Here is a 26,739-nt window from a genome sequence, read left to right as displayed (position 1 = left end):
AGATGACATTGCACCCCAAATCGTCACAGACTGTGGAAACTTAACACTGGACTTCAAACAACTTGGGCTATGAACTTCTCCACCCTTCCTCCAGACTCTAGGACCTTGGTTTCCAAATGAAATACAAAACTTGCTCTCATCTGAAAAGAGGACTTTGGACCACTGGGCAACAGTCCAGTTCTTCTTCTCCTTAGCCCAGGTAAGACGCCTCTGACGTTGTCTGTGGTTCAGGAGTGGCTTAAGAGGAATACGACAACTGTAGCCAAATTCCTTGACATGTCTGTGTGTGGTGGCTCTTGATGCCTTGACCCCAGCCTCAGTCCATTCCTTGTGAAGTTCACCCAAATTCTTGAATCGATTTTGCTTGACAATCATAAGGCTGCGGTTCTCTTGCTTGGTTGCATCTTTTTCTTCCACACTTTTTCTTTCCACTCAACTTTCTGTTAACATGCTTGGATACAGCACTCTGTGAACAGCCAGCTTCTTTGGCAATGAATGTTTGTGGCTTACCCTCCTTGTGAAGGGTGTCAATGATTGTCTTCTGGACAACTGTCAGATCAGTAGTCTTCCCCATGATTGTGTAGCCTAGTGAACCAAACTGAGAGACCATTTTGAAGGCTCAGGAAACCTTTGCAGGTGTTTTGAGTTGATTAGCTGATTGGCATGTCACCATATTCTAATTTTTTGAGATAGTGAATTGGTGGGTTTTTGTTAAATGTGAGCCAAAATCATCACAATTAAAAGAACCAAAGACTTAAACTACTTCAGTCTGTGTGCATTTAATTTATTTAATACACGAGTTTCACAATTTGAGTTGAATTACTGAAATAAATGAACTTTTCCACGACATTCTAATTTATTGAGATGCACCTGTATTTAGGAAATCATGACCACTCACATTAAAGTAATCTAATCTAAAGTAAAATCTGTTTTATTCTACACAGAGAGGGTCCACACATGGGGGCTGCCATGTTAGAATCACATGACCAGTCGAATACTACTCGCTTAATCTCAGTAACCGTTCTGATATTTTGACACATTCACTCACTGATTAAAGTAATCATGGCTGACTGTGAATACTACATTTCTACAATGGTATCTGAAACTGAAAATTATTGATTTTAAATTATGCTGTATCCAAGCTGCTAGGTGTCAGTGTAAGTCCAATATGACACAAAGACAAAAGTTACTGAGTGCAACTTTAAGTGTTATTTGATGTGTTTTTGTGCAAGATGAATATAAAGGGGAATATTTATTAGTGTTTACTGTATTGTTATGTTGATATTTTGAAGAGTTTCTGTTATGTTGGTGTTTCGGGGGTTACATTACGGTGAAGAGTGGAGCTTGAGCTAAAGAGGACAGGTAAATGATGCATATGAATTCGATTCCTTGCTTTATTGTGTAAAAGCTGTGTTAACCATAGCATAGTTACTAAACTGCACTCTCTAGTGCTTCCATTCAACATGTATCTAGCATGCTAACTTTCACTAGTTAGTACATATAGGTGAATGGATGGATAGATAGTACATTTATTTGAGTTACACTGACATATCTATTTTTGTTGGGTTTACCCAATTCAACTAGGTTCTTACTACACAAAGTATTTTATAGAAGTAATTTTAAGTTAAGAAAACTCATTTCATAGATGTGGAATTACTGTCCACGTCTGAATTAAATTCAGCCAAAAAGCTTTTTTGTTTTCTTCTTTTTTCTTCTTTTATGTTCTTTTTTTTTTTTTTTTTTTGAGTGTGGCAATTACTGTACTTACAAAAACAAAACAAAAAATCAGTGATTAAGCTTTATCTTTGGGCAGTGAAGTGTAAGCCAAACTTTTTACTGAAGGGTCGTTAAGTTTAATTAGGTATGTTGAATGTCTTGGCGATGTCTGGAGCTATTGGTGAAGGAATACTTTAGCAGAACTGATGCAGGCATCAGACCAAGTAGTCAATTCCATCAGAATACTTTTAAAGGAAAGATGTTTTAAAAATGGCCAAAGAGCTCACCAACATGGTAAACATCCTATGTTACTTGCTTCACAATTTGTTTAAACTGTCCTGGCAGACACACCGAAATGAAATGAAATAAATACCTGTTCTCTTAAACATGAGGTATAATTTCTTTCGGTGGAAAATGTTAAAGGGATAGTTCACCCAAAAATGAAAATTCTCTCATCATTTACTCACCCTCATGCCATCCCAGATGTGTATGACTTTCTTTCTTCTGCAGAACACAAAAAAGATTTTTAGATGAATATCTAAGCTCTGTAGGTCCATACAGTGCAAGTGAATAGTGATCAGACATTTGTAGCTCCAAAAATCACATAAAGGCAGCATAAAAGTAATCCATAAGACTGCAGTGGTTAAATCCATGTCTTCAGAGCCATATAATAGGTTTGGGTGAGAAACAGATAAAAATGTAAGTCCTTTTTACTCTAAATCTCCACTTTCACTTTCACATCTGTAAGTCACACGTGGTGCCCGTTTAGATTTACTTTCAGTGAAAGTGGAGATTGATAGTAAAATATTATTTAAATATTGATCTGTTTCTCACCCACACCTATAATATCACTACTGAAGATATGGATTTAAATACTGGAGTCATATGGATTACTTTTATGCTGCCTTTATGTGCTTTTTGGACCTTCAAATGTCTGATCACCATTAACTTGCATTGTATGGACCTAAAAATTATCTTCATGTGTTAACATCTGGATTAACTGGTTTTATGCACAAAATATTGTACAAAATATTATTTAACACCACTGAATCAATCTGAAAACATTAGGTTAAACCAACAAAACTCAATTTAAGGGTTAGATAATTTAGAAATTGCTCATCGAGGTAACAATTTCAGGTTACCATTTTTTATTAATCAAAAGACTAAATTGAGTATTTATCTCTCCCTAGTATTTCTTCTCCACAGTTTTCTTGCCACTGCCTGTTGCTCACCTACATGCCATAACCACTTCAAAGGCTTGTGTTCCCCTGCAGAGGCCCAGTGAAGGAAGCGCAGCTGGCAGCTCTTCAGAGGAGCTGCTTAGAAAGTCAAGGGATTGGAAGTTTTGCTTCTGCTCTCTTGTGTTCCCCTCTGGCCTTCTAGTTTATGGGGGCCAGAAGGGGAGTCTTAGTTTATGGTAGTCCTCCGCCTGATGACATGTCCATGCTCCCTCAGACATCCAGGCATTGAGTCCTGCTAGTTTCAAACAATATACCAATATAGCTTCATATAACATATAAAAAGAAATTGTTTACTGTTGGTAACATGTGAGTCACTTAATTATTCCATTACTCATTTGCAACTGAAAGTAAAAGTAGGAGGATCTCTGAATCACTGAACATTAACAGCCAAGAACAGCCAGAAACAAGAGCTCTTTCTGTTTCCTTGGGGTGGAGAGAGATGGGAGCTGCTGCCAATGTTATTATCTAAACAGCAGTGAAGACAGTAAATTCTCTGCCTGTCTCTAACTATACAATGACATATAGTTGAGGCGAGATGTTCCACATCCCTGGTGTCTTACATTATTTATTGCTGAGGTCATTGATTGACATTTTTGACAGCCTGGAAAATTAGGATAAGAGCATGTGCATGTACAAACAACATGCAATCTTGAACCGATGCATCATACTTTAGATAACATATCTTCAAACTGCATATTTCTCCATGGTGTTGTGAGAGCAGTTTGTCTAAAAACTGTATATCAGACTCTACAATATGATAAAGAAATATAGTCAGTTATGAATATTGTAAGAATTACAGTTCATTCATGACAACTGTCTGAAAGATTTAGCATGTTGTTATAGGTATGATATATTGATAGGATATAGGTCTTGGCAGACTTGAGCTGCTACGCTGCTGCTGCAGCTGCTGCAGAGCAAGTACGGAGACTTGCTACTGCTAGAACATACACAAACATATTGAGTTAAGCACGTAGACATGCTGCTGCTGCACAATTAGACATAAATATTCTCATGAAGTGGGGCCTGGGTAGCTCAGCGAATATTGACAGAGACTACCACCCCTGGAGTCGCGAGTTTGAATCCAGGGTGTGCTGAGTGACTCCAGTCAGGTCTCCTAAGCAACCAAATTGGCCCGGTTGCTAGGGAGGGTAGAGTCACATGGGGTAACCTCCTCATGGTCACTGTAATGTGGTTCGATCTCGGTGGGATGCATGGTGAGTTATGCGTGGATGCCGTGGAGAATAGTGTGGGCCTCCTCATGCGCTAGGTCTCCGCAGTAACGCGCTCAGTAAGCCACGTGATAAGATGCGCAGATTGACTGTCTCAGACGCGAAGGCAACTGAGATTCGTTCTACGCTGCCCGGATTGAGGCGAGTCACTACGTCATCATGAGGACTTAGAGCGCATTGGGAACTGGGCATTCCAAATTGGGAAGAAAAAGGGAGAGAAAAAAATTTATATATATATATATATATATATATATATATATATATATATATATATATATATATATATATTCTCATGTAACAGATCTAGACAAGTGGCGCTGGGGAGGTGGAGGGTTTCAGAGAAAACTCTCACAACGCACTGTGCTGCAGTGAATTCTGTGGCATACTTGAACAAAACTGAGCAAATTTAATTGTTATTCAAGGAGAGATTACACAAGTTAATTGGCTACCCGATTACACATCAAAAGACCTATCAGTTTGACCAACACCATGTGAGCTAAATGGCTTGACATGTCACATGTGAGCGAGCTAATTGGCTAACAGATAACAAGTTCAAAGAAACTATCAGCTTACAGTACACCATTCAGAGTTTCATACCTGAACTCAGTAATTTATATTATAAGTGAAGACATTGTCCCCTTAACTCAGTGCTCTTAAGGAAACTCTCATTTCCACACTTTGCCCACAGCAAGGGGTTTATCTGGTGATTGAAAAGTCCACTTGTATCGCAAAGGTTTGCAATTCAAATAGCTCATTTGAAAGGCACTATTTTGTTCCTTCCTTTCAGCCTCTAACTTACCATGTTGACTCCACTACGTGCAGGAAATCCAAAAGCCCCCTCCCTTTTGTGTGCCGTGATTACAATGCATGGCTAAAAAAAAATGGGCATTCATTGAATTTTATGAATGCAAAGATCAAGTACAACTGTGAAAAGGAAACTCCACAGTCAGTGTTTTGGAGTTAATACTGAAATGAGTTGCTAGCAGTTAATGCAGTTGCAAAAACAAACTTCAGTACAAACTTTAGTTAGAAGTTTAGGGATTTTGGGAACAAGTTGTGCCAAGGTGCCATTCACTTCCATTGTAAGTGCCTCACTGTAACCTTGATTTTTGCTTTTTTTTTTTTAAAAGGAGTGACGAGTTATTTTTTTGTAGTAATCAACATTAAGCCACAAATGTTGTCGATTGAGCTTAACTTCTATTGAACACAGACTATTCCTTTAACCTCAATTATGTTTGAAACAACAAGTGCTGTATGTGCAAGTGAGTGTGAATCAGAGATGGGGACTCAAGTTAGAGACTCAGACTCCAGTCACATTTTAATAGACTTCAAACTTGACTCCAGACTCAACCTAAAATTACTTCAGACTTGACTTGTCTCGACATAAAGGACACATGAATGTTTCAAAAACAACTCAAGTCTTTTAACCTTAACTATTAATATCTTAGTTGTTACATTCTAGGGCGTAATTCCTTTATTTGTTTATTATACATCTACAGTAATAGACGTTATTAAGGATTTTTTATATGTGTTGGGTATTGTCGCAGTGTTTTGCTGTTGTTTTGGGCTCTCTCTCTCTCTCGCTCTCTCTCTCTCTTTCATGTGAAGCTTAATGGATGCCAGCTGACTTTGATTATCATCAACTGATGGTCTGTTCTGATTGGCTGCTGCAGGGAGAGCCGGTTGATAAAGCTGGAGAAAACTCAGTTTGGGGAGGCCTTTTTTTTTTTCTTTTTTTTTTTTCACACTGCTGAGCTTTTTAATATAAATAAATATATATATATATATATATATATATATATATATATATAAAAATTCCCTCCTGCCCCAGACTTTAGCTAGTGTGCTATTATTCTTGTCGCCTGGTGTTTTTATTATTGTTGATAATTCTGTTAGTGTACAAATTGTTCACTAAAATAGATTATGTAAGATTGTGTCTATTCCCTGTTTTACTCGCCTACACGTATATTGTTACTTAAAAGTGAGAAATTTAACATTGTTTTGGAAGCAGTAGGCAGGTGGATGTCTTTTTTTTTTTTCTTATCTGTTTCTTGGTTAGAAAGGAAGTGAGGTAAGAGCTTTTTAATGTTATTTTTAAAAGCGTAAGTAATAGACCTTTATCACAGTCCACGTGTCGTCACATCCGGCACTGACTAGTAGCGTAACCAAACATCCATGCATTGACCTGTCTATGGATGAGCGTAGTATTTTCAGTGAGTTTATCCAACCTGGATGCACTTGGCAGTAAACATTAGCCGTTTAATCATTTCTTTGGATTAACACAGCACTTCACCTTGTGTGTTATCTAGCACTTTAATGTGTAATGGTGTCTGAGCGATGCGATTATCAGCACAAAGTTTTCCCAGTTCATGAAAATCTCTGCGTGCTGTTCAGTTTACTCCCAGATGATTATTGTGCTCAAACTCAAGTCCGAAGAGACAGCGTTTAAGCATTAATGTCATTGTTTTCACTATTGCAGCTTGCTCTTCTCCCATTTGTAAATTTAATACAGTTGTAGACCCTGGGACATTTTCATCTTTGTTATATTTACATTGCATTTGGTCGTGACTTGCAAGTGGACGCTTCCCCAATCATCGTCCTCAAACCATGAGGATATAACTCCATATATAAAACTATTAAACCAGTTATTTTCTGTACTGGAATCTGGGATGGAAATGTTTCTTTATATGAATATTTTAAATGGATCTTGTATCATACATGGAGATTATAAAAAGTACATGAAAGCAATGTGATCATTGTCATCGCAAACACTCTGTATATTCTTTACTCTGAATATGTTTTTTGTGACATACTGTATACCCCTATCTTGATCTAATGCTCTTTAATGTGTAAATGTACTCTTGTTTGTACTATATTCTTGCATTCCTCCAATAAAAAAAGTTACTTATTCTGTGAAGTGTTCCCTGCTAACACACATCCTGTTTAAAATAATAAAACATGACACTGTTTTTCTTTACTTCATCCCTGAGTAATGATTGTACAATGAGGTAGGTCTGTTTAAATTATAGTATTTGAGATGAATTGTACATAAAATAGTCCATAATATTTCCGTGCTGTGGGCACTGTCAGTGAAACAGACTGCAGCAGAAGTTATTTTGCGCTACTAAGCGACGCTTCTGCTCCGTGAACGTGGAAGTGTGATAAAGGCCTATCCTCAGAAGAACTGTATGTGTGTTATTTTGGCCTTGTCCCCTTCTGAGGCCCTTTTGAAGCTTCACGTGTATATTGAACTTGACAGTAAACCTTTTATGTTTCTAAAAACTGCATTTTTGTCGAGTTCTGGGACAGGAGAGGAAAGTTATTGGTCTTGCCGTTATTTGTTTGTTTTCTTGTTACTCCTTTCCCAACACCTAGACTGGGGAGGGACATAATCTTAAAGGAAGAATTTATTTATTTTTTTGTATGGTTTATTACAATTGCTTCACATTTCCCCATGTGTCATGATCGATTGGACCCTTATCGTAGGATCCAAAGATGTATTTCGGCGTAACCCTGAAATGTGATAAGTCCCATTAAACATTCGTAAAAATATCGTAAAAGATGGTGCCGCAGATGGCTGCTTCGGTATGGAGCTCTCTAGCATTTTTTTTACTTTTGTTTGTCATGTTTTTTTTGTCACTCTTTCCTGATCAGTTTCACCAGGGATGAACTGCTGAATCTTCGGCACAGCATACCTGATAATTTTTTGCCGGTGTTTGATTATTCTGACATTTTATTAGATATCTTAGTTGGAGGCGCATCGGTGCTCTACAAGCGATCCAAAAGATGCACGCGAGGGAAGCGAGCCAGCGTGCTTGTAAACCTTTGTTGATGCGGCTTTAGGACTCCGCTGCCGAGTATTTATCTGGCGAATGTCCGCTCCCTCGCCAACAAAATGGACGAACTGCTTCTGCTCTCTCAAACAAATAAGGACTTTTTTAACACCGCTGCTCTGTGTTTCATGGAAACCTGGCTGAGTGAAGCCATCCCGGACAATGCATTACATCTGCCGGGCTTTCAGCTGTTTTCAGCTGATCGCATCGCAGAGTTATCGGGGAAAATGAGAGGCAGTGGAACATGCTTTTACATCAACAAAAGTTGGTGTACAGATGTAACAGCGTTGAAGATGATGCGCTGTCCTAATTTAGAGGCGCTCTTCATCAACTGTAAGCCTTTATACTCGCCGTGGGAGTTTTCCTCGTTTATTCTGGTGAGTGTTTATATCCCACCACAAGCGTGTGTGAGTGCAGCGCTGCAAAAGCTGGCTGATCACATCACAGACACGGAGCAGCTTTAGGACTCTCGATCACTGTCTGGTTCATCTTCTCCTGACCTACAAGCAGAAACTAAAATCAGCTTAGCCTGTAGTAAGGATGGGTAAAGAGATGGACCAATGAAGCAGAGCTGGAACTACAAGCCTGCTTTGACTGCACTGATTGGAGTGTTTTTGAGGCTGTAGCCACAGACCTGGATGAGCTCACAGATACTGTGACATCATATATCAGTTTCTGTGTGGATATGTGCATCCCTGCTAGGACATTTTTAATAACAATAAACCATGGTTTACAGGAAAACTCAGAAATCTTTGTCATGCCAAAGAGGATGCTTACAGAATTGGGGATAAAACATTGTACAACCAGGCCAGGAAAACACTTACTAAGAAAATTAGAGCGGCTAAAAGAAGCTAATCTGAAAAGCTGAAAAATCTGTTTTCAGCCAATGATCCTGCATCTGTGTGGAAAGGCCTAAAAAGCATCACCAAGTACAAGACAACCCACCCCACCCCACCCCCACTCGTTCTGTAGTCAACTAATGGCTGATTAACTGAATGTGTTTTACTGCATGTTAGAAAAGCCCAGTTTCACACCTCTCCCCTGCTTTGATCTTCACTTCACACACACCAACACCTCCTGGAACCCCCCTCCTGCTACTCAATCTGTACTTATGATCTGTGAGGAGGATGTGTGCTGGGTCTTTCGGAAACAAAATACTAGGAAAGCTTCAGTCCTGTCTGAAAGTCTGCACTGACCAACTGGCCCCCATCTTCACACAGATCTTCAATAGATTACTGGAGAAATGTGAAGTTCCCTGCTGCTTCAAACAATCCACCATCATTCCGGTCCCCAAAAAACCCAAAATCATAGGACTTAATGACTTCAGACCTGTCGCTCTCACATCTGTGGTCATGAAGTCATTTGAGAGACTGATTTTGGCCTACCTGAAGGACATCACTGGACCCCTGCTGGTCCCCCTTCAATTTGCTTACTGAGCAAACAGGTCTATGGATGATGCTGTCAATATGGAACTGCATTATATCCTGCAACACCTCGACAGGCCTGGAACTTATGGAAGGATCCTATTTGTGGACTTCAGTTCAGCCTTCAATAACATCATGCCTGATCTTCTCTCAACCAAACTGACCTAGCTCTCCATGCCCACCTCAATCTGTCGATGGATCACCAGCTTTCTGACAGATAGGCAGCAGCAAGTTAGACTGGGGGAACTCGCATCCGGGACCCTCACTATCTGCACTGGTGCTCCTCAGGGATGCGTTCTCTCTTCACTGCTCTTCTCCCTGTACACGAATGACTGCACTGCAAAAGACCCCACTTTTAAGCTCCTGAAGTTTGCAGACAGTTTCCGCGACGGTGATGAGGCAGACAGTGATGAGTCTGCACCTCATTATGAGTCTGCACTACAGATGGGAGGTTGATCAGCTGGCTGTCTGGTGCGGTCACAACAACCTTGAGCTGAACACACTCAAAATAGTGGAGATGATAGTGGACTTCAGGAGAAATCCCCCCCCCCCCCGCACTCCCCAGACAGAAGGAAACTACAACGGATGGTCAGGACTGCTGAGAGGATTATTGGAGCCCCCCTGCCTACCCTCCAAGACCTGTATGTCTCCAGAGTGAGGAAATGTGCAGGTAGAATTACTCTGGACCCCACACACCCTGCCCACTCCCTCTTTGAACTGCTGCCCTCTGGCTGGCACTACAGAGCACTGAGAGCCAGGATATCCAGGCACAAGAACTGTTTTTACCCTCAGGCCATTTTCCTCATGAACAATTAAACTGCCTCAGGACTCCCCCATAGTGCAGTAATGTAAATACATATCTCATGTACATATGTAAATTCACACATTTAATTCAATAACTGTACATACCCCTACCTTGCACATACATTACCACTTGCACATGTACATACACCATTCTGTTATATGTCCTATTATTTGTGTCTATTTATACTCTTACCTTGTTTTATTTTATGTGTCTCACATTAATGTTCTGTGTGCACTTGTTTTTCCTATCACCAAAAAAATAAAAAATAAAATAATCCTTGGGTACGTGAGAACACTTGGCAATAAAGCTCATTCTGATTCTGATTCTGAAACATGACGGCACACAGTGTGCCATTTGTGCTCACATTTGGTTGTGCCCTCAGAAGCATAAACTTCAGGAAGAACACATTTTCAAAGGTTAGTCACATTAAATAACATAAAAAGCTAGCTAATATTGTACTGTTGCAAACATTAGGTAGTGTAGCTACATATCTCATTAGGATCGCCGACCAGAGGTTGTCAATTTAAACCTAGTGCTTTTATTGATGTTTTCGTAGTATACAGTCCTGTGAAAAAGTATTTGCTTTGATTTCTTCTATTTTTGTGTATTTTACATACTAAATTGTTTTAGATCTTCAAACAAGATATAACATAAACAAAGGCAACCTGAGTAAACACAAAATATCATTTTCAAATATCTATTTTTTATTGAAGCAAAAAAAGTTATCCAACACCTATATCACCAATGTGAAAATCTAACTGCCCCCTTAAACTTAATAGCTGGTTGTGCCAACTTTAGCAGCAACAACTGCAACGAAACGTTTCCGATAACTGGAGATCAGTCTTTCACAATGCTGTGGTGTAATTTTGGCCCACTCTTCTTTGCAGACTGCTTTAGCTCAGCCACACTGGAGGGTTTGAGCATGAACTGCCCGTTTAAGGTCCTGCCACAGCATCTCAACCGTCGCCCTGGCCCTTAAGCTGCAAAGCATCCCTACACCATCACATTACCACCACCATGCTTGACTGTAGGTATGATGTTCTTTTTGTGGAATTGTGTTTGATTTACGCCACATGTAACGGACCTCTGTCTTCCAAACAGTTCCACTTTCGACTCATCAGTCCACAGAACATTCTCCCAAAATGTTTGAGGATCATCAAGGTGTGTTTTGGCAAAATTCAGATGAGCCTTAATGTTCTTCTGGGTTAGCAGTGGTTTTTGCCTCGCCACTCTTCCATGGATGCCATTTTTGGCCAGTGTCTTTCTGATAGCGGAGTCATGAGCAGTGACCTTTATTGATGCGAGAGAGGCCTGCAGTTCCTTGGATGTTGTCCTTGGCTTTTTTGTGACTTCCTGGATGAGTCGTCGCTGTGCTCTTGGAGGAATTTTGGAAGGTCTGCGACTTCTGGGAAGGTTCACTACTGTGCCAAGTTTTCTCCATTTGGAGATAATGGCTCTCACTGTGGTTCTTTGGAGTCCCAGAGCCTTTGAAATAGCTTTGTAACCCTTCCCAGACTGATGTATTTCAATCACCTTTTTCCTCATCATTTCTGGAATTTCTTTCAACCTTGGCATATAGACATTTTAGCCAACTTCATGCTGCTGAAAAAGTTCTATTTAGGTGTTGATTATATTGAACAGGGTTGGCAGTAAACAGGCCTGGGTGTGTCTAGTCCAGCTGAACCCCATTATGAATGCAGTTTCATAGATTTGGCGATTTAGCAACTAAGGGGGCAAATACTTTTTCACACAGGCCCAGTTGGTATTGGATAACTTTTTTGCTTCAATAAATAACATTATCATTTAAAAACTGTATTTTGTGTTTACTCAGATTGCCTTTGTTTTATGTTAGATTTTGTTTGAATTTAAACAATTTAGTATGAGATGAAAACAGCACTGCACTGTATATGCCGCCCCCTCTCCCTCTGTCTGTTTGTGCACGTGCGCCCGCGCGTGTGTGTGTGAGAGAGAGAAATTTGTCCCATATCTTAGCATCCTGCAATCAGCATGCTTACAGTTTTTTGTGGACTTAAAACAGCTGGAAAGATTTTTTCACAATTATACCTAAAGATATAGCAGGGTAATAAGATGATATCGATATTTATTAAAAAAAAAAAAAAAAAAAAAAAAAAAATATATATATATATATATATATATATATATATATATATATATATATATATATATATATATATATTGATGATAAATTTATGAGTCATTTTCTATATTTAGCCTATGTTCTACATCTAGAATAGATGATCAAAACAGGTAAGTGTCGCTAAAAAAGCAAGCAGTTCGGCAAAGTAATACACACAACTAGCTAACTGAATCACAGACATGAAATCTGCCTGTTAGGAAGTATTAGCAGGCAGCCCTGCTGTCATGGAAACCAATCAAGTTCAGTAATTTAATATCCTATCATTGTATACCAAACAAGACAGCACTGACAATGCAATACAACAGCTGTCGACTGAACACAACAACTTCGACACCACCACTGCAGTTTATTTATGTACTATATAGTTCAGGGGTCGTCAACCTTTTTGACATGGAGTGCCATTTTTTATTTTCCTGGTCAATGGCTGTGCTGATGCCCCCCCTAAAAAAAACATGCACATGTGATTTTCCAAAGTTTGAGTCCACATGTGAAAGTGTTTTGCATTTTTCTAATTTAATCGTTTATATTTCTTTACAAATTATATTTGAAGGACGGTGTACCTGTATGCTGGGTTGGAAATCTCAAGGATCAATAGTGGTGTTTTCCCTATTATATCACAAGCTGTTCTGAAAGCAAAAAGAATCAAATGAAACACGGAATATAGGCTGTCTCCTGAAGCAAAGCAGGCGCATTTACTCGCGTGATTAACCGAAAGTGAAGTGCTGCCGGCTCGTGATGCGCGAGTTTGTTTGGTATACTGCAGTCTCATCACATTTTAACTTCTTGTTTAGTCTCCCATTCAGCTGATGAAAACACGTTGTGTGATCATGAGGAAGGATTACATCAAGATGTAGATTGGAATACAGGTAATTTATGTAAATAAAATAGTCTACTTCTCTCTTGCTGTTGCTGACGTACCAGTGATTACCCCTCCACGTGTCAATGTTTGGGATGCCTTGCAGTGGCCTCCTCTTTGGCGCCCGCCTAGTTCGCCTATGCCTAGAAACGGCCCTGACCCCTGATTTAGTTAACGTTTTTTCATGATCCATAGTGCTGTCAGAGGCAAGGCAGTTTTCTTCTGTTGATGTTTATTGCCGGTTGGCAATCCAGTTTATGGTACATTACCGCCACCTACTGAGCTGGACAGTGAAATGTCACAAGAAAGTCTTTTAGTGGAGTCACATCAGAAGAAAATAATAGCCCTGGTCTCCCTTATATATGTACGCATCAAACACCCCATGTTGCCTCCGAGTCTGAGACGATCAATCAGCGCATCTTATCACGTGGCTTGTTGAGTACGTCACCAAGCGCCCCACCGAGAGCGAGAACCACATTATAGTGACTATGAGGAGGTTAACCCAACGTGACTCTACCCACCCTAGCAACCTGGCCAATTTGGTTGCTTAGGAGACCTGGCTGGATTCACTCAGGATGCCCTGGATTTGAACTCATGACTTCAGGGGTGGTAGTCAGTGTCAATACTCACTGAGCTACCCAGGCCCCTTTCGAACTCCAGTGTTAAATACTCCAGACTTGACTCAGACTCCATTGTTAAATATTCCAGACTTGACTCGGACTCCAGGTTAAAGATTTCAGACTTGACTCAGACTTCAGATGAAAGACTCGTGAACATCTCTGGTGAATCATTGGACAATGGCAGACAATGGCAAATGTTTTACAAGTTAAATGAAGCTCAGGGCTTGTTATCTGCACACTGATTGTTCTGCTGGTCAAGTAATTTCAAGCAAGATCCCACGACAAAGGATGTTTGATTGAGATGCATGCGCTTCAGGACCATATATATCCTTTGTCACCAATAAGCACACATACTTTTCATTATATATATATATATATATATATATATATATATATATATATATATATATATATATATATATATATGTGTGTGTGTGTGTGTGTGTGTGTGTGTGTGTGTGTGTATATATATATATATATATATATATATATATATATATATATATATATATATATATATATATTTAAAAGAAAAACAAAACAAAAAAACTCTCAGATGTCATCATCCACCAAGCTCCACATCATGATGTATTTCTGTAGCATTCTGTTAACACAAGGAGTATTACCTGTCATGGAATGACAAATGTTTAAATGCCCTCACGGGGGCATCCACAGGATGAGAGGACATGACATGGCCTAAGAGGTGCACAAATAGACAGACATGTTGAAAGATGTGTACATGATTTAATACCATCAGATGGGTAAGATTTCCATTTTCGTAATTGCCAGATCATATTTTATTTCATGTGCAGAAACATTAAGATTAAAGGTTATTCATTTGATGTTTCACAGTGCTTTCCTCCTCTCCCTTTCCCCCTTTATTACAGTCCTCACAAATGGTCATGGACTTTATAAACCACAAAAGTGATCTGCATTAAATATCTATTATTGTGTAATCCAGTCACAATGCAACATGTCTGAGATCTTGGCAGGCTGAGGCAAATAGTATGGGTGGGATGTGTGATCTACCAGTGAGTGCTTGAGCAAACAACACATCAACATGATTAGAGCAAGGGAAAATAATTCATATGTAATCCTGCTTACCTGTGTACAAACCATCTTGTGTCTTTTGAAACCATGAAAGGTAAACCTGTTTTTGGCAAACCATATTGGCTTAGAGATCTTTATTGAGCTAAACGGACACGTAGGAATTACTAAAAGCATGAATTTGATACACGTTCATATTGTTTTGGCTGAGAAATATAATTAATAAATTGTAGGCCTATACATTTCTAATATTTAAAATGTAGGCTGTGATAACATGGCCCAACCTGACAAAGTTCAACTTTTTGGTCAAAATCTACTTTGATTATAAAGTTGACCATTGGCTGAATGTAGGCGATGCCAGTATTGTTTTCTTGTGGCCAGTATGGTTTTCTTCAGTGTGGTACGCTATCGCCATCTAGTGGACAGCATGCTCAACAACTAATTGCAATAGACAATTGTCGGGAAAGAAAAAATATATTTAGCTATATAGCCAAATCACTCAAAATGTAAACAACTGGCCTATGCGACATATTAAAACAGTTATACAACATGGTATGAATCATAATAAATAAATAAATAAATAAATAAAATAAAAACAGCTCTTTACAAGATATATTTATTTCATATTATTCAAGATAATTACTATTCAATACGTCTTTCTATATAGAATATGTTAGAGCAGAGCAAAACATCTGCAGCTAGTTTTTCTGTTTGTCTGTCAGCCTCATCTACCATGACAAAGTCTTTATTTCTGTTACTCATCTTGCTTCAAGGAAGATGCTAATCAGAATCAGAATCAGAATCAGCTTTATTGCCAAGTATGCTTACACATACAAGGAATTTGTCTTGGTGACAGGAGCTTCCAGTGTACAACAATACAAAACAATACAAAAACAGTAGCAAGACATAGATAATAATAAAAAATAAAAAATAAAACAAATTATACACATACGTACAGACACACACATACACACATACACATGGGTAGTGCAAATCTAATACAATCTGTTATCTGTTATGTACAGTGCAAATGTTTTTTTTTTTGTTTTTTTTTTTGTTTTGTTTTTTTCAGAGGAATAAAATGGCAGAAGAGGTTGGATGTGTTGGATAAATATAAAAAAGACTAAACTGTGTATTGCACATAGTTATTGCTCAATGGGGCAGTTTAACTGTTAATGAGATGGATAGCCTGAGGAAAAAAACTGTTCCTGTGCCTGATGGATCTGGTGCTCAGAGCTCTGAAGCGTCGGCCAAAAGGCAACAGTTCAAAAAGGTAGTGGGCAGGGTGAGTGGGGTCCAGAGTGATTTTTCCAGCCTTTTTCCTCACTCTGGAAGTGTATAGTTCTTGAAGGGGGGACAGAGGGCAACCAATAATCCTCTCAGCAGTCCGAACTGTCCTTTGTAGTCTTCTGATGTCTGATTTCGTAGCTGAACCAAACCAGACAGTTATTGAAGTGCAGAGGACAGACTCAATGACTGCTGAGTAAAACTGTATCAGCAGCGCCTGTGGTACGTTGAATTTCCTTAGCTGGCAAAGGAAGTACAACTTCTGCTGGGCCTTTTTCACAATGGAGTCAATGTGGGTCTCCCACTTCAGGTCCTGTGAGATGGTAGTGCCCAGGAACCTGAATGACTCCACTGCTGCCACAGTGCTGTTTAGAATGGTGAGGGGGGACAGTGTTGGGGTGTTTCTCCTAAAGTCCACAATCATCTCCACTGTTTTGAGCGTGTTCAGCTCAAGGTTGTTTTGACTGCACCAGACAGCCAGCTGTTTAACCTCCCTTCTGTATGCAGACTCATCGTCATCTCGGATGAGGCCGATGACAGTGGTGTCGTCTGCAAACTTCAGGAGCTTGACAGAGGGGTCCTTGGCGATGCAGTCATTGGTGTAGAGGGAGAAGAGTAGTGGGGAGAGCACACATCCCTGGGGGGCACCAGTGCTGATTGTACATGTGCTAGAAGTGAGTTTCCCCTGTCTCACAAGCTGCTGCCTGTCCATCAGAAAGCTGGTAATCCATTGACAGATAGACATGGGAACAGAGAGTTGGTGTAATTTATTCTAGAGTATAGCTGGGATGATGGTGTTGAAAGCTGAACTGAAGTTCACAAAAAGGATCCTTCCATATGTCCCTGGTCTGTCCAGATGTTGCAGGATATGATGCAATCCTATGTTGACTGCATCATCCACAGACTTGTTTGCTCTATAAGCAAATTGAAGGGGATCTAGAAAGGGTCCAGTGATGTTCTTCAGCTGGGCCAACACCAGTCTCTCAAATGATTTCATGACCACAGACGTCAGGGCGACAGGTCTGTAGTCATTAAGTCCTGTGATTTTTGGTTTCTTTGAGACAGGAATAATGATTGAGCGTTTGAAGCAGCATGGGACTTCACACTGCTCCAGTGATCTATTGAAGATCTGTGTGAAGATGGGGGCCAGCTGGTTAGCACAGGATCGAAGACACGCTGGTGAGACGCCATCTGGGCCTGAAGCCTTCCTCGTCTTTTGTTTCCGAAAGACGTGGCTCACATCATCTTCACAGATCTTAAGTGCAGGTTGAGTAGCAGGAGGGGGGAGGAGGGGGGTTGCAGGAGGTGTTGGTGTTTGTGTGAAGTGAAGGTCGGAGTGGGTGTGGGGTGTGAGATTGGGCCTTTCAAATCTGCAGTAGAACACATTCAGGTCGTCAGCCAGTTGTTGGTTCCCTACAGGGTTGGGGGTAGGAGTCCTGTAATTTGTGAGTTGTTTCATGCCACTCCACACTGATGCAGGGTCATTAGCTGAAAACTTGTTTTTTAGCTTCTCAGAGTATCTTCTTTTAGCCACTCTGATTTCCCTGTTCAGTGTGTATTTGGCCTGATTGTACAAGACTTTATCCCCACCCCTTTAAGCATCCTCTTTGGCCTGACGAAGCTGCCTGAGCTCTGCTGTAAACCATGGTTTGTCATTGTTGAACTTTAAATAAGTCCTAGTAGGGATGCACATATCCTCACAGAAACTGATATATGATGTAACAGTATCTGTGAGCTCATCCAGGTCTGTGGCTGCAGCCTCAAAAATGCTCCAATCCGTGCAATCAAAACAGGCTTGTAGTTCCCACTCTGCTTCATTGGTCCATCTCTTTAAAGTCCTTACTACTGGCTTGGTTGATTTTAATTTCTGCCTGTAGGTTGGAAGAAGATGAACCAGACAGTGATCAGAGAGTCCCAAAACTGCTCTAGGGACAGAGCGATATGCATCCTTTATTGTTGTGTAACAATGATCCAGTATGTTCCTGTCTCTGGTGAAGCATGTGATGTGCTGTTTGTATTTGGGCAGTTCACGTGTGAGATTAGCTTTGTTAAAATCCCCAAGAATAATAATAACTGAGTCCGGGTATTGTTGTTCTGTGTCTGTGATTTGATCAGCCAGCTGTTGCAGCGCTGTGTTCAAACACGCGTTTGGCGCGATATACACACTCACCAGAATAAACAAGGAAAACTCCCGCGGTGAGTAGAACGGCTTACAGTTAATAAAGAGTGCTTCCAAATTAGGACAGCACATCCTCTTTAATGTTGTTACATCTGTACACCAACTTTCACTGATATAAAATCATGTTCCACCGCCTCTCGTTTTCCCCATTAACTCCACGATGCAATCCACTCTGAACAGTTGGAAGCCCGGCAGATGTAACACGCTGTCCGGAATGGCTTCACTCAGCCAGGTTTCTGTGAAGCACAAGGCAGCAGAGGTTGAAAAGTCCTTGTTTGTGGGGGTGACGAGATGTAGTTCATCCGTTTTGTTAGGAAGAGAGCGGAGATTCGCTAAATGAATACTCAGCAGCGTTGTTCGAAATCCACGCCGACAGAGTTTGACCAGCGCACCAGCTCGTCTCCCTCGCCTGCGTCTCCTGAACAGCAGAGCTGCGCCTCCAACTAAAATGTCTAGCAAAATGTCTGAATATTCTAAATCCGGGAAAAGATTGTCTGGTAAATGCTGTCGAATGTTCAGCAGTTTGTCTCTGTTAAAACTGACTGGAAAAAGATTACTAAACACAGGACAAATAAACAAAAACAACAAAGAACTGAAGAGCTCCACACCGATGCAGCCATCCGCGGCGTCATCATGATGATCAATGGCTAGAATTTATTTTATCTATTTCATTTATTTTATCTATTTGAATAGGCTACAGTTTGTCCTTTCCTTTAATCAAACCATATCAACTCCTGACAATTGTTTTAATGAAATATACACAAAACAATTTTTATTGTGACTTAACCCATTTGACTTTAATGGAAGGAGATGCTAGATGAGGCTCTAAGCCTATAATATACTGCATTATATCTCATTTTGTGTTACGCAGACAAAGAAAATGAAATGGCTTTGGAATGACATGAGGGTGAGTTTTTTCCCCTTGCCACAGCAAGGCTTTGCTCAGGCTTGAAGACAAAGAAATTATGAATAAAAATGTTAATTATTTTCAATGAAGGGGCAAAAAATAGGGCATTACAGACATTACAATAAGGGGATAAAGACTTGTATAACATTACAGACATTTCATATTTTTCTGTAAAGCTGCTTTGAAACGTGTATTGTGAAAAGCGCTATACAAATAAAAATGACTTGAGATTTTGTCAAAATGTTGTTCATTTAATAAAATATTACATAGAATAGCAGCAAAACTTTAGAAATAACATGTTGTTGATTATGATATGTGACTTGAGGTCCTGAGGATGGACAAATCATAAAAATATGAGAGGAGAACTCAATACTTGCTATAGGCCTACCATGTGTCTGTAGACTGGTCAGACTGTCACAGGTGGGATCTCAGTTCAGCTGCAAAAGTAAAGCTTGGAGTGTGAAGATTTAATTAAACCAAGTGATAACATAAATGCTATAGTAATGCTACACATTAGAAGCATACTAATATCAAAAATAGCTTAAACACTTTGTCAAATTTCCCATGAATTTAAGCGATGACCCTATATAAAGGATTGGAAACAAAGATTGACACGGAGGTTGCTGAACATGCAAAAGTCATATACAGTATATGTTAAGAATATTGAATGAAGTTTTAAAGTCCATATCAGCTTAGTAAAGAAAAAATACAAACAAAGCTTGCTGACATAGTCCACTGTCATGCTGCACATTTCGCACAAATTAAAATAATCGGTTTCTTTTAAATGGATGTGGATTCTGTTGAAGAGGGGGCTTCAGTACAGCTGAGTCATGAGTAGTTCTTGCCATCTTGCCAGTAGGAGGGCAGGGCAGGAATGAGATTGGTGATTACGCTGCTCTTCACTTTCCACCCACTTTCAGGCCCCAGCTTGAGCCACTGATAGGGGCAGCCATGAGGGTTTATCAGACACAATGCCATGACCCCTCCCTTTCACAGAAGCGTACACTCAGCCAAGAAAATTACAATTTTATATCATAAATATGGAAACACTTCAAAGTTTAACTAGCTTTTTATTTTATTTATTTATTTATTTTTTGCTGCTTTTTTTAGCCACATGTATCACTGTAAAATCAGTGCTTGTGAAAACCAAGAGAAAGCAGAGGCCACATGTTCTTACAAACTATTGAATATGAGGAGTTTGTGTGTGATTGTTATGTACATGTTAATGAACACTGAAAAAAATTGCTTTGTGTGGTAACATCTAAATTAACTGGTTTTATTCTAATCAAATATATAATTTAACATCACTAAATTAACTTGAATACATTGGGTTACACCAACAAACTAATATTCAGGGTTAGATCAGGTAGAAATAGCTTCTTTAGGTTACAACTGCAGGTTATCACTTTTTAAAGTGTGGGGTGGTGACTTGATATACTGTTGAAAGTGGTAACCTGCAAATGTTACTTTAAAGAGCTATTCTACCTGATCTAACCCTTAAAATTAGTTTTGTTGGTGAAGTATTCAGGGTGTTTCAGTTAGTTTAAAAAGCAGTTAGCCAATAATCAGTTCATCAATAAAAACAACTCTAACTTTAACACTCACTGTAAAAAATAAAATAGTTATGTAACCTAAAATCTGCTTCATGTGGAAACATCTAATTTAAAGGAACATTCCGGGTTCAATACAAGCTAAGCTCAGTCACTAGCATATGTAGCATAATATTTATTACCACAAAATGTAATTTCGTCTTGTCCTTCCTTTTTCTTAAAAAAGCAAAAATCGAGGTTTCATTAAGGCACTTACAATGGAAGTGAATGGGGCCAATTTTTGGAGGGTTTAAAGGCAGAAATGTGAAGCTTATAATTTTATAAAAGCACTTTCATTAATTATTCAGTAAAAACTCATGTATTATTTGAGCTGTAAAGATGTTTAAATTGTCATTTTTACAGTCTTGTTGTCATTACATCGTCATAGCAACACATTTGTAAAATTGGCTATAACTTTATACAGAAAAGGTAAGTTTGCGATTTTATCACACTACAATCATGTTAACACACATATTGTTTATGTCTTGTGTGGCTATAATTTTTAAGCAGTGAGTATTTTAATGTTTACGGATTGGCCCCATTCACTTCCATTGTAAGTGCCTCAGTGCAACCCAGATTTCTGCTTCTTCTTTTCTTTCTTTCTTTTTTTTTTTCAAAGAAAAGGAGTGGCAGGTCAAAATGTATTTTGTGGTATTTAACATTAAGCAACAAATGCTGTCGATTGAGCTCAACTTGTACTGAACCCGGAATATTCCTTTAACTGGTTTAGTTCCATTTAAAAAAAAATAAATAAAAAAAATGTATTTAATCTGACTAAATTTACCTGACAAATCAGGTTACACTAATAAAAATATTTTTATGGGTTAGATCAAATAGAAATAGATTCTTGAGGTAACAATTTCAGGTTAGCACTCATACATTTGCATTAGGATACTAGTCCTGTAAATCCTCTGAATTAATAGATATAATAGGCTACTATATCAATGCAACCTGTTTTCAATATGTCCTGTAACTTAATCATTGAATGATATTCTAACAAATTGTACTACATTTCAGTTATGTGTAAACAAAACACCCTTTCGCATTTTTACTCTTTGCATTTGCAGTTCATCGTTCGTTATTGTGAACTGTGAAATTTAAGACATAATTGTCAGTTTGAATCCCCGCACGAGTTCCTCTAATGTGACGCAAGGTCATTTACTGCCCCTTTTCCAGTATCGACTCTCACGTGATTAACTCTCGCCTGCCGGTGAGTCGAAGAGCGCGACCGACGAGAACTACATTTCGGTTAACTGCTCTCCTTAATTTCTGCCATTTTTACTGAGTTAACGTGCGTAGAGACCTTTGTGGTTACAATGGGATCTGAATTGCATGGCCAAACGGTCAAGTAACAGTGCACGTGTATTTTATGCTTCGAGCTGTTCAGAAGGAAACTCATTTTCGATACTGGTGTTTGGAAAGAATAAATATATATTTTAATTGTGCCTTGACGTCTTATAATGCTCTCAAATACCGAAAAAGAGCTTATTATACAGATATGGGACAAAATGATTCCAGTGGCAGAAGATATTGGATCTGAGGCTCTTTTAAGGTATGCTGTCATTATTGACTAGACTAATATAGTCTATAACATGCTTATATAAAAAAGTAAACATTTGTACGTATCCAAAGTCTCACATTGAGATGTTTTTCCTCCCCTCCTAAATCTCTTTACTTTGGTATTGCAAGTATTTACACTATAGACTGTTACGTGTAGGCTGACATGTTGTAACTATTACTAGCGTAAGATTTTCAAATTATGAAAACAATTTATCGAACAGTTTAAATACTTACGCTCTTGATAGTTTGTTGTTCAATTTTTGATATTGGGACATCAAAAGTCGTGTTAATGATTATTGGTCTTGTCATATTTGGCATTTGTCCATGAGTGATTACGCAAGCAGTGAGGAGGGAGGAGATATTTTGCTTAGCTGCATCTTGTTGACCTCTACATCTGCTTTTCTCCCATGTCCATTGGCTTTCAGGATGTTCACAACGTTCCCCAAAACAAAGACATACTTCTCTCATCTAGACATCAGCCCCCGTTCAGAGCATTTACGCTGCCACGGGAAGAAAATTGTCCAGGCTTTAGCCGAGGGCGCGAGGAACATAAGCACACTTACCACTACATTGGCACACCTCAGCAGGTTCCATGCCTACCAATTGCGAATACATCCTACCAACTTTAAGGTGTGTTTGTCAAAAAGAATTAAGCAGCACATGTCCACTTACCTGATCTGGTCAAGGCTACATCAACATGCTCTCCTCAAATAAAATGTGACATTTATCTTTTTGGGTTGACATAACTTACAACGTTAACTTGTTGCAATCTTTTCACAGCTTTTCAATCATTGCATGCTTGTGACGCTCGCGTGCTATATGGGTGATAACTTCACCCCAGTTGCACACGCGGCGGTGGACAAGTTTCTTTCTGCTTTCTCTGCTGTTTTAGCTGAAAAATTCCGATGAAGACCCGACTGAGAAAGATGAAATGGTTCAGCAAACATATATATCTTAATAAATGTGTTGCAAATTTGTGTCTTTCATATTTATATATAATAATGTCATATGCTATTCAGTAAGAAAGAACATAGCTACATTTTGGCTATATGCTAGGACACCTCCCTTAATGAACTCTTCTCCGATAGCGCCCTCTGTGAAATTGTTACAGTGCGTTCAATGTTTTTTCTTGGTTTGTTTGTTATGGATTGATGTCTATAACGCAACGCACAAATGCATGCTGTGTTTTTAGAATCTTGGCCATCTAATGAAATTCCATCCTCATTACTAGAATTCCCGTCATTAAAAAATGCTGAAATAAATAAATAAACAAACACCTGATTGTCAGTGATTTGTGAAACTGGTGCTCAAATGGGCTTCTTATCTCGGCTACTTCCTTATCTGATCCGCAGGAAGTGTGGTGAAGTAGGCCTACATATAGCAGAAAAGATTAAGTATTTCTGCATTGAATAAGTTAAAGTGTGAACTTGAAAAAATAAGTAAATTCTACATTTGTACTCAATTCAAACCTGTAAAAAATTAGCGTATATAAGTAAATATTATTAATGATTGTTTGTTATCTTTACAATGTGTCATCATGTATGAATCCAAAAGAACTGTCATATTTATTTTCTAATTTGAGTAAATTTCACAGGTAAATTAAATAAGTAATTTTTACTTACTTAACTGAAAAATTTATGAGCTTGCATGGTTTTTATTGTTGATTTTGTTGTTACGTTTGGTAACTTTTTTTTTTTTTTTTTTAAGTCTGAAGTTCATTTTCTACTCATAATTACCTGTTCATGGTAAATAATAATAATAAAATAAATAAATAAATAAATAAAAAACACCACCACCAACAAATAAAGATCTGTTTATTGTCACCGCCATTGTTTTGTCTGTGTTGAGGTCTGCGTGAGCAGCTCTGAATCTTGTTTCTATCGCCATTAACGTAAGATAATGTTGCTGTCTAATAGACTACGTGGCATTCATTAAGCTTCCCTGTGTCATGTGGGACAAGTACGTTAAAAAAAAAAAATCATTTATATTTCACTTTTAAAAGCATGGCTTAATTCAGTGCTTCAATGCTTAAGTAACATGTACAAACAAAGAGTGAGTTCAATTTACATAAAACAGATTATTTCAAGTAAACTTTACTTTTACCAGGAGTTGTGTAATTGCCTTTTCTTGAAAATATGGACTGTTAAATCAACCGAAAATTGTTTTTCAGGTTTTTTCTCGCTAACACAGAAGGAGGCATGAAAGTTTTGGGAAACAGCCCCACTTTTAAGAATGGAAAACGTAAAAATGCTTTTTTTCCCTTCCAATACCATGCTATTACTACATATAACGTGTTCATGATAATTTCGTGAAAAACAGTATAGCCTTCCTTCTGTTACTCTGGTTCACCATTAGGTTACCCCCGGTCCGACGCGTCGTCGCACAACACCCATGTGTGTGCGAGCGGGTTTGGGTGGTTTACTAGGACTTTTTTTTAAGTTACAAACTGGTAATTACAATAGTACTATGCTATAAATTTGGTTTATGATGACATTTCTAGTGTCCCCATAATTCAAATCACTTAAAAAGCATACTAAACGATGCTTTAAAAATAATAATAATAATAATAATAATAATAATAATAATAAATGTAACATTAGTAACAACTTTATTAACAATGTACTCATCCTAGCCATGTCAGGTACGTGTACACACAATGCAATATTTTCTTTCTTGCAAACATATCGGAACGTTTCAGTAATGGTGGACACAGTTATTAGAAAATAATAATAATAATAATAAAAATAAAAAACATATTTTGGGCAAGTTAAGTAAAATGTCTCCCTTATGAGTTTTTTATTTATTATTATTATTATTATTATTATTATTATTATTATTTAATTTCTTTATTTTTTTATTATTTTTTTTTTTTTTTTTTGGCTTTAGTCATAATTGTTTACAAAAGATAAAATAATACATAATTTTAAATGGTCATCTCTCCTCCAAGAGCTACATATTATTTTGTGTTCCTGACTGGTCTGGTTTGGGAACAATAATGTCTGCAATGTTCTGCATGAAGGTAAGAGCTATAGTTACAGTTGGTGGGCTTTTGCAGATGTGCTCAGTGAATGCTCTGTTAAAATTTGCATTGGAAGAATGTACAGACATTCGCCATATTCATATTAAAGTGTTGCCCTGTGATGGACTGGCCACCTGTCCAGGTTGTTTCCCTGATCCAGCACTACCCGCGACCCTGTATACAAGCGGCTATAGAAGATGGATGGATGGATGGATATTAAAGTGTAGAAAACATTCCAATTTTGACATACAGTAGAAAAAGAGATGGACACCATAAAAACTGTGAAATAATTTATTTCCCAAACGATTATTTACAAAGAACGACCATTTAAGAAAATAAGATGCAATGAGAATATTTAGTGAAAGACTTGGAAAATTATTACTGAATTCTCAGAATACAAAGCATAACCCCCTACAATTTAACTTAATACATTGCACATATTTCACTCCCTACAAAATACCATTGTTTAATCCCCTTAAATGCATAGATAATGCATATGTTTTGGGAATGTAAAAAATTGGAAACATTCTGGAATGGTTTATTTGCATTAATGTAAATAACTCTAAAGCACTCAGTAGTAATGGATCCGCCACTTGTTTTGTTGTGTGATTTAGGTTTATTAGGTTAAGTAGATTTGGAAAGTAAACCCGTTTCATAGTTTACTACTGCTGCTAAGATGTGTATATTACGAAACTGGAAATCAGAAAAGGCACCATCAATAACATAATGGTGGAATGAACACAAGTAGCCTATAGCGGCTGATTATGACTTTAACAGATTAATGGAGCTTTTTCCATTAGTTTTACTTAAAACGACTTTACTTGAAGAAAAGCGTGAAACCGACTGTACTAAGTTTTTCTAGTCACCACAGCATGAAGGGGTCATGAACTGTTATTTTTTGCAATTTAATTATCTTCCCTGAGGTCCAATGATAATGTAATAACATATAAATGTTTGGGGGGTCCCCAAACATTTATTTATCTTGGTTAAGGTTAATTTATTAAAATACTTTATTGTTTGTTCATATTAGTTCATAATGTATTAACTATGTTAACGTATAGGCCTACAACTTTTTTTTCTAAACGTAGGTCTATTTTGTTGATATAACCAAAATTAAGAAATGCTGTTAAAGTATTGTTCATTGTTAATTCATGTTAACTAATGTAGTTAATTAATGTTAATGAAACAACCTTATTGTAAACTGTTACTGTTTATAGGGTCTTGTGAGGAGAGGCAAGGGCAGGAAGTGGAGATCGTATCGCAGTGAAC

At 38.3% G+C, this 26,739-nt stretch overlaps 1 protein-coding gene and 1 long non-coding RNA gene across 2 annotated transcripts; one reads left to right on the top strand and one right to left on the bottom strand.

Annotated features, from left to right (window-relative positions):
* Positions 1-1,847: 1,847 nt before the first annotated feature.
* LOC127422900 (uncharacterized) lies at positions 1,848-19,739 on the bottom strand. Its single transcript, XR_007894234.1, has 3 exons — positions 19,691-19,739; positions 2,949-3,192; positions 1,848-2,220 (listed from the first exon to the last, which is right to left on the bottom strand). It is a non-coding gene; the product is annotated as an uncharacterized LOC127422900 (long non-coding RNA).
* Positions 19,740-22,078: 2,339 nt separating this feature from the next.
* LOC127422898 (hemoglobin subunit alpha-D-like) lies at positions 22,079-23,738 on the top strand. Its single transcript, XM_051666728.1, has 3 exons — positions 22,079-22,443; positions 22,877-23,081; positions 23,232-23,738. Exons 1-3 carry the CDS (start codon positions 22,352-22,354, stop codon positions 23,358-23,360), a joined length of 426 nt encoding a protein of 141 aa, XP_051522688.1. The 5' UTR covers positions 22,079-22,351; the 3' UTR covers positions 23,361-23,738.
* Positions 23,739-26,739: the final 3,001 nt, after the last annotated feature.

This window comes from Myxocyprinus asiaticus, chromosome 32 (assembly GCF_019703515.2).
Source record: "Myxocyprinus asiaticus isolate MX2 ecotype Aquarium Trade chromosome 32, UBuf_Myxa_2, whole genome shotgun sequence".
Classification (NCBI taxonomy): Eukaryota; Metazoa; Chordata; class Actinopteri; order Cypriniformes; family Catostomidae; genus Myxocyprinus; species Myxocyprinus asiaticus.
This window is presented reverse-complemented; position numbering and strand designations above follow the sequence as displayed.

What these genes read in the sequence shown, in the direction of transcription:
- LOC127422898 (XM_051666728.1), top strand. Translation starts at nt 22,352, where the DNA reads ATGCTCTCAAATACCGAAAAAGAGCTTATTATACAGATATGGGACAAA. An exon ending in GGATCTGAGGCTCTTTTAAG is followed by an intron (nt 22,444 to 22,876) that starts GTATGCTGTCAT and finishes ATTGGCTTTCAG; the next exon opens with GATGTTCACAACGTTCCCCA. An exon ending in TACATCCTACCAACTTTAAG is followed by an intron (nt 23,082 to 23,231) that starts GTGTGTTTGTCA and finishes ATCTTTTCACAG; the next exon opens with CTTTTCAATCATTGCATGCT.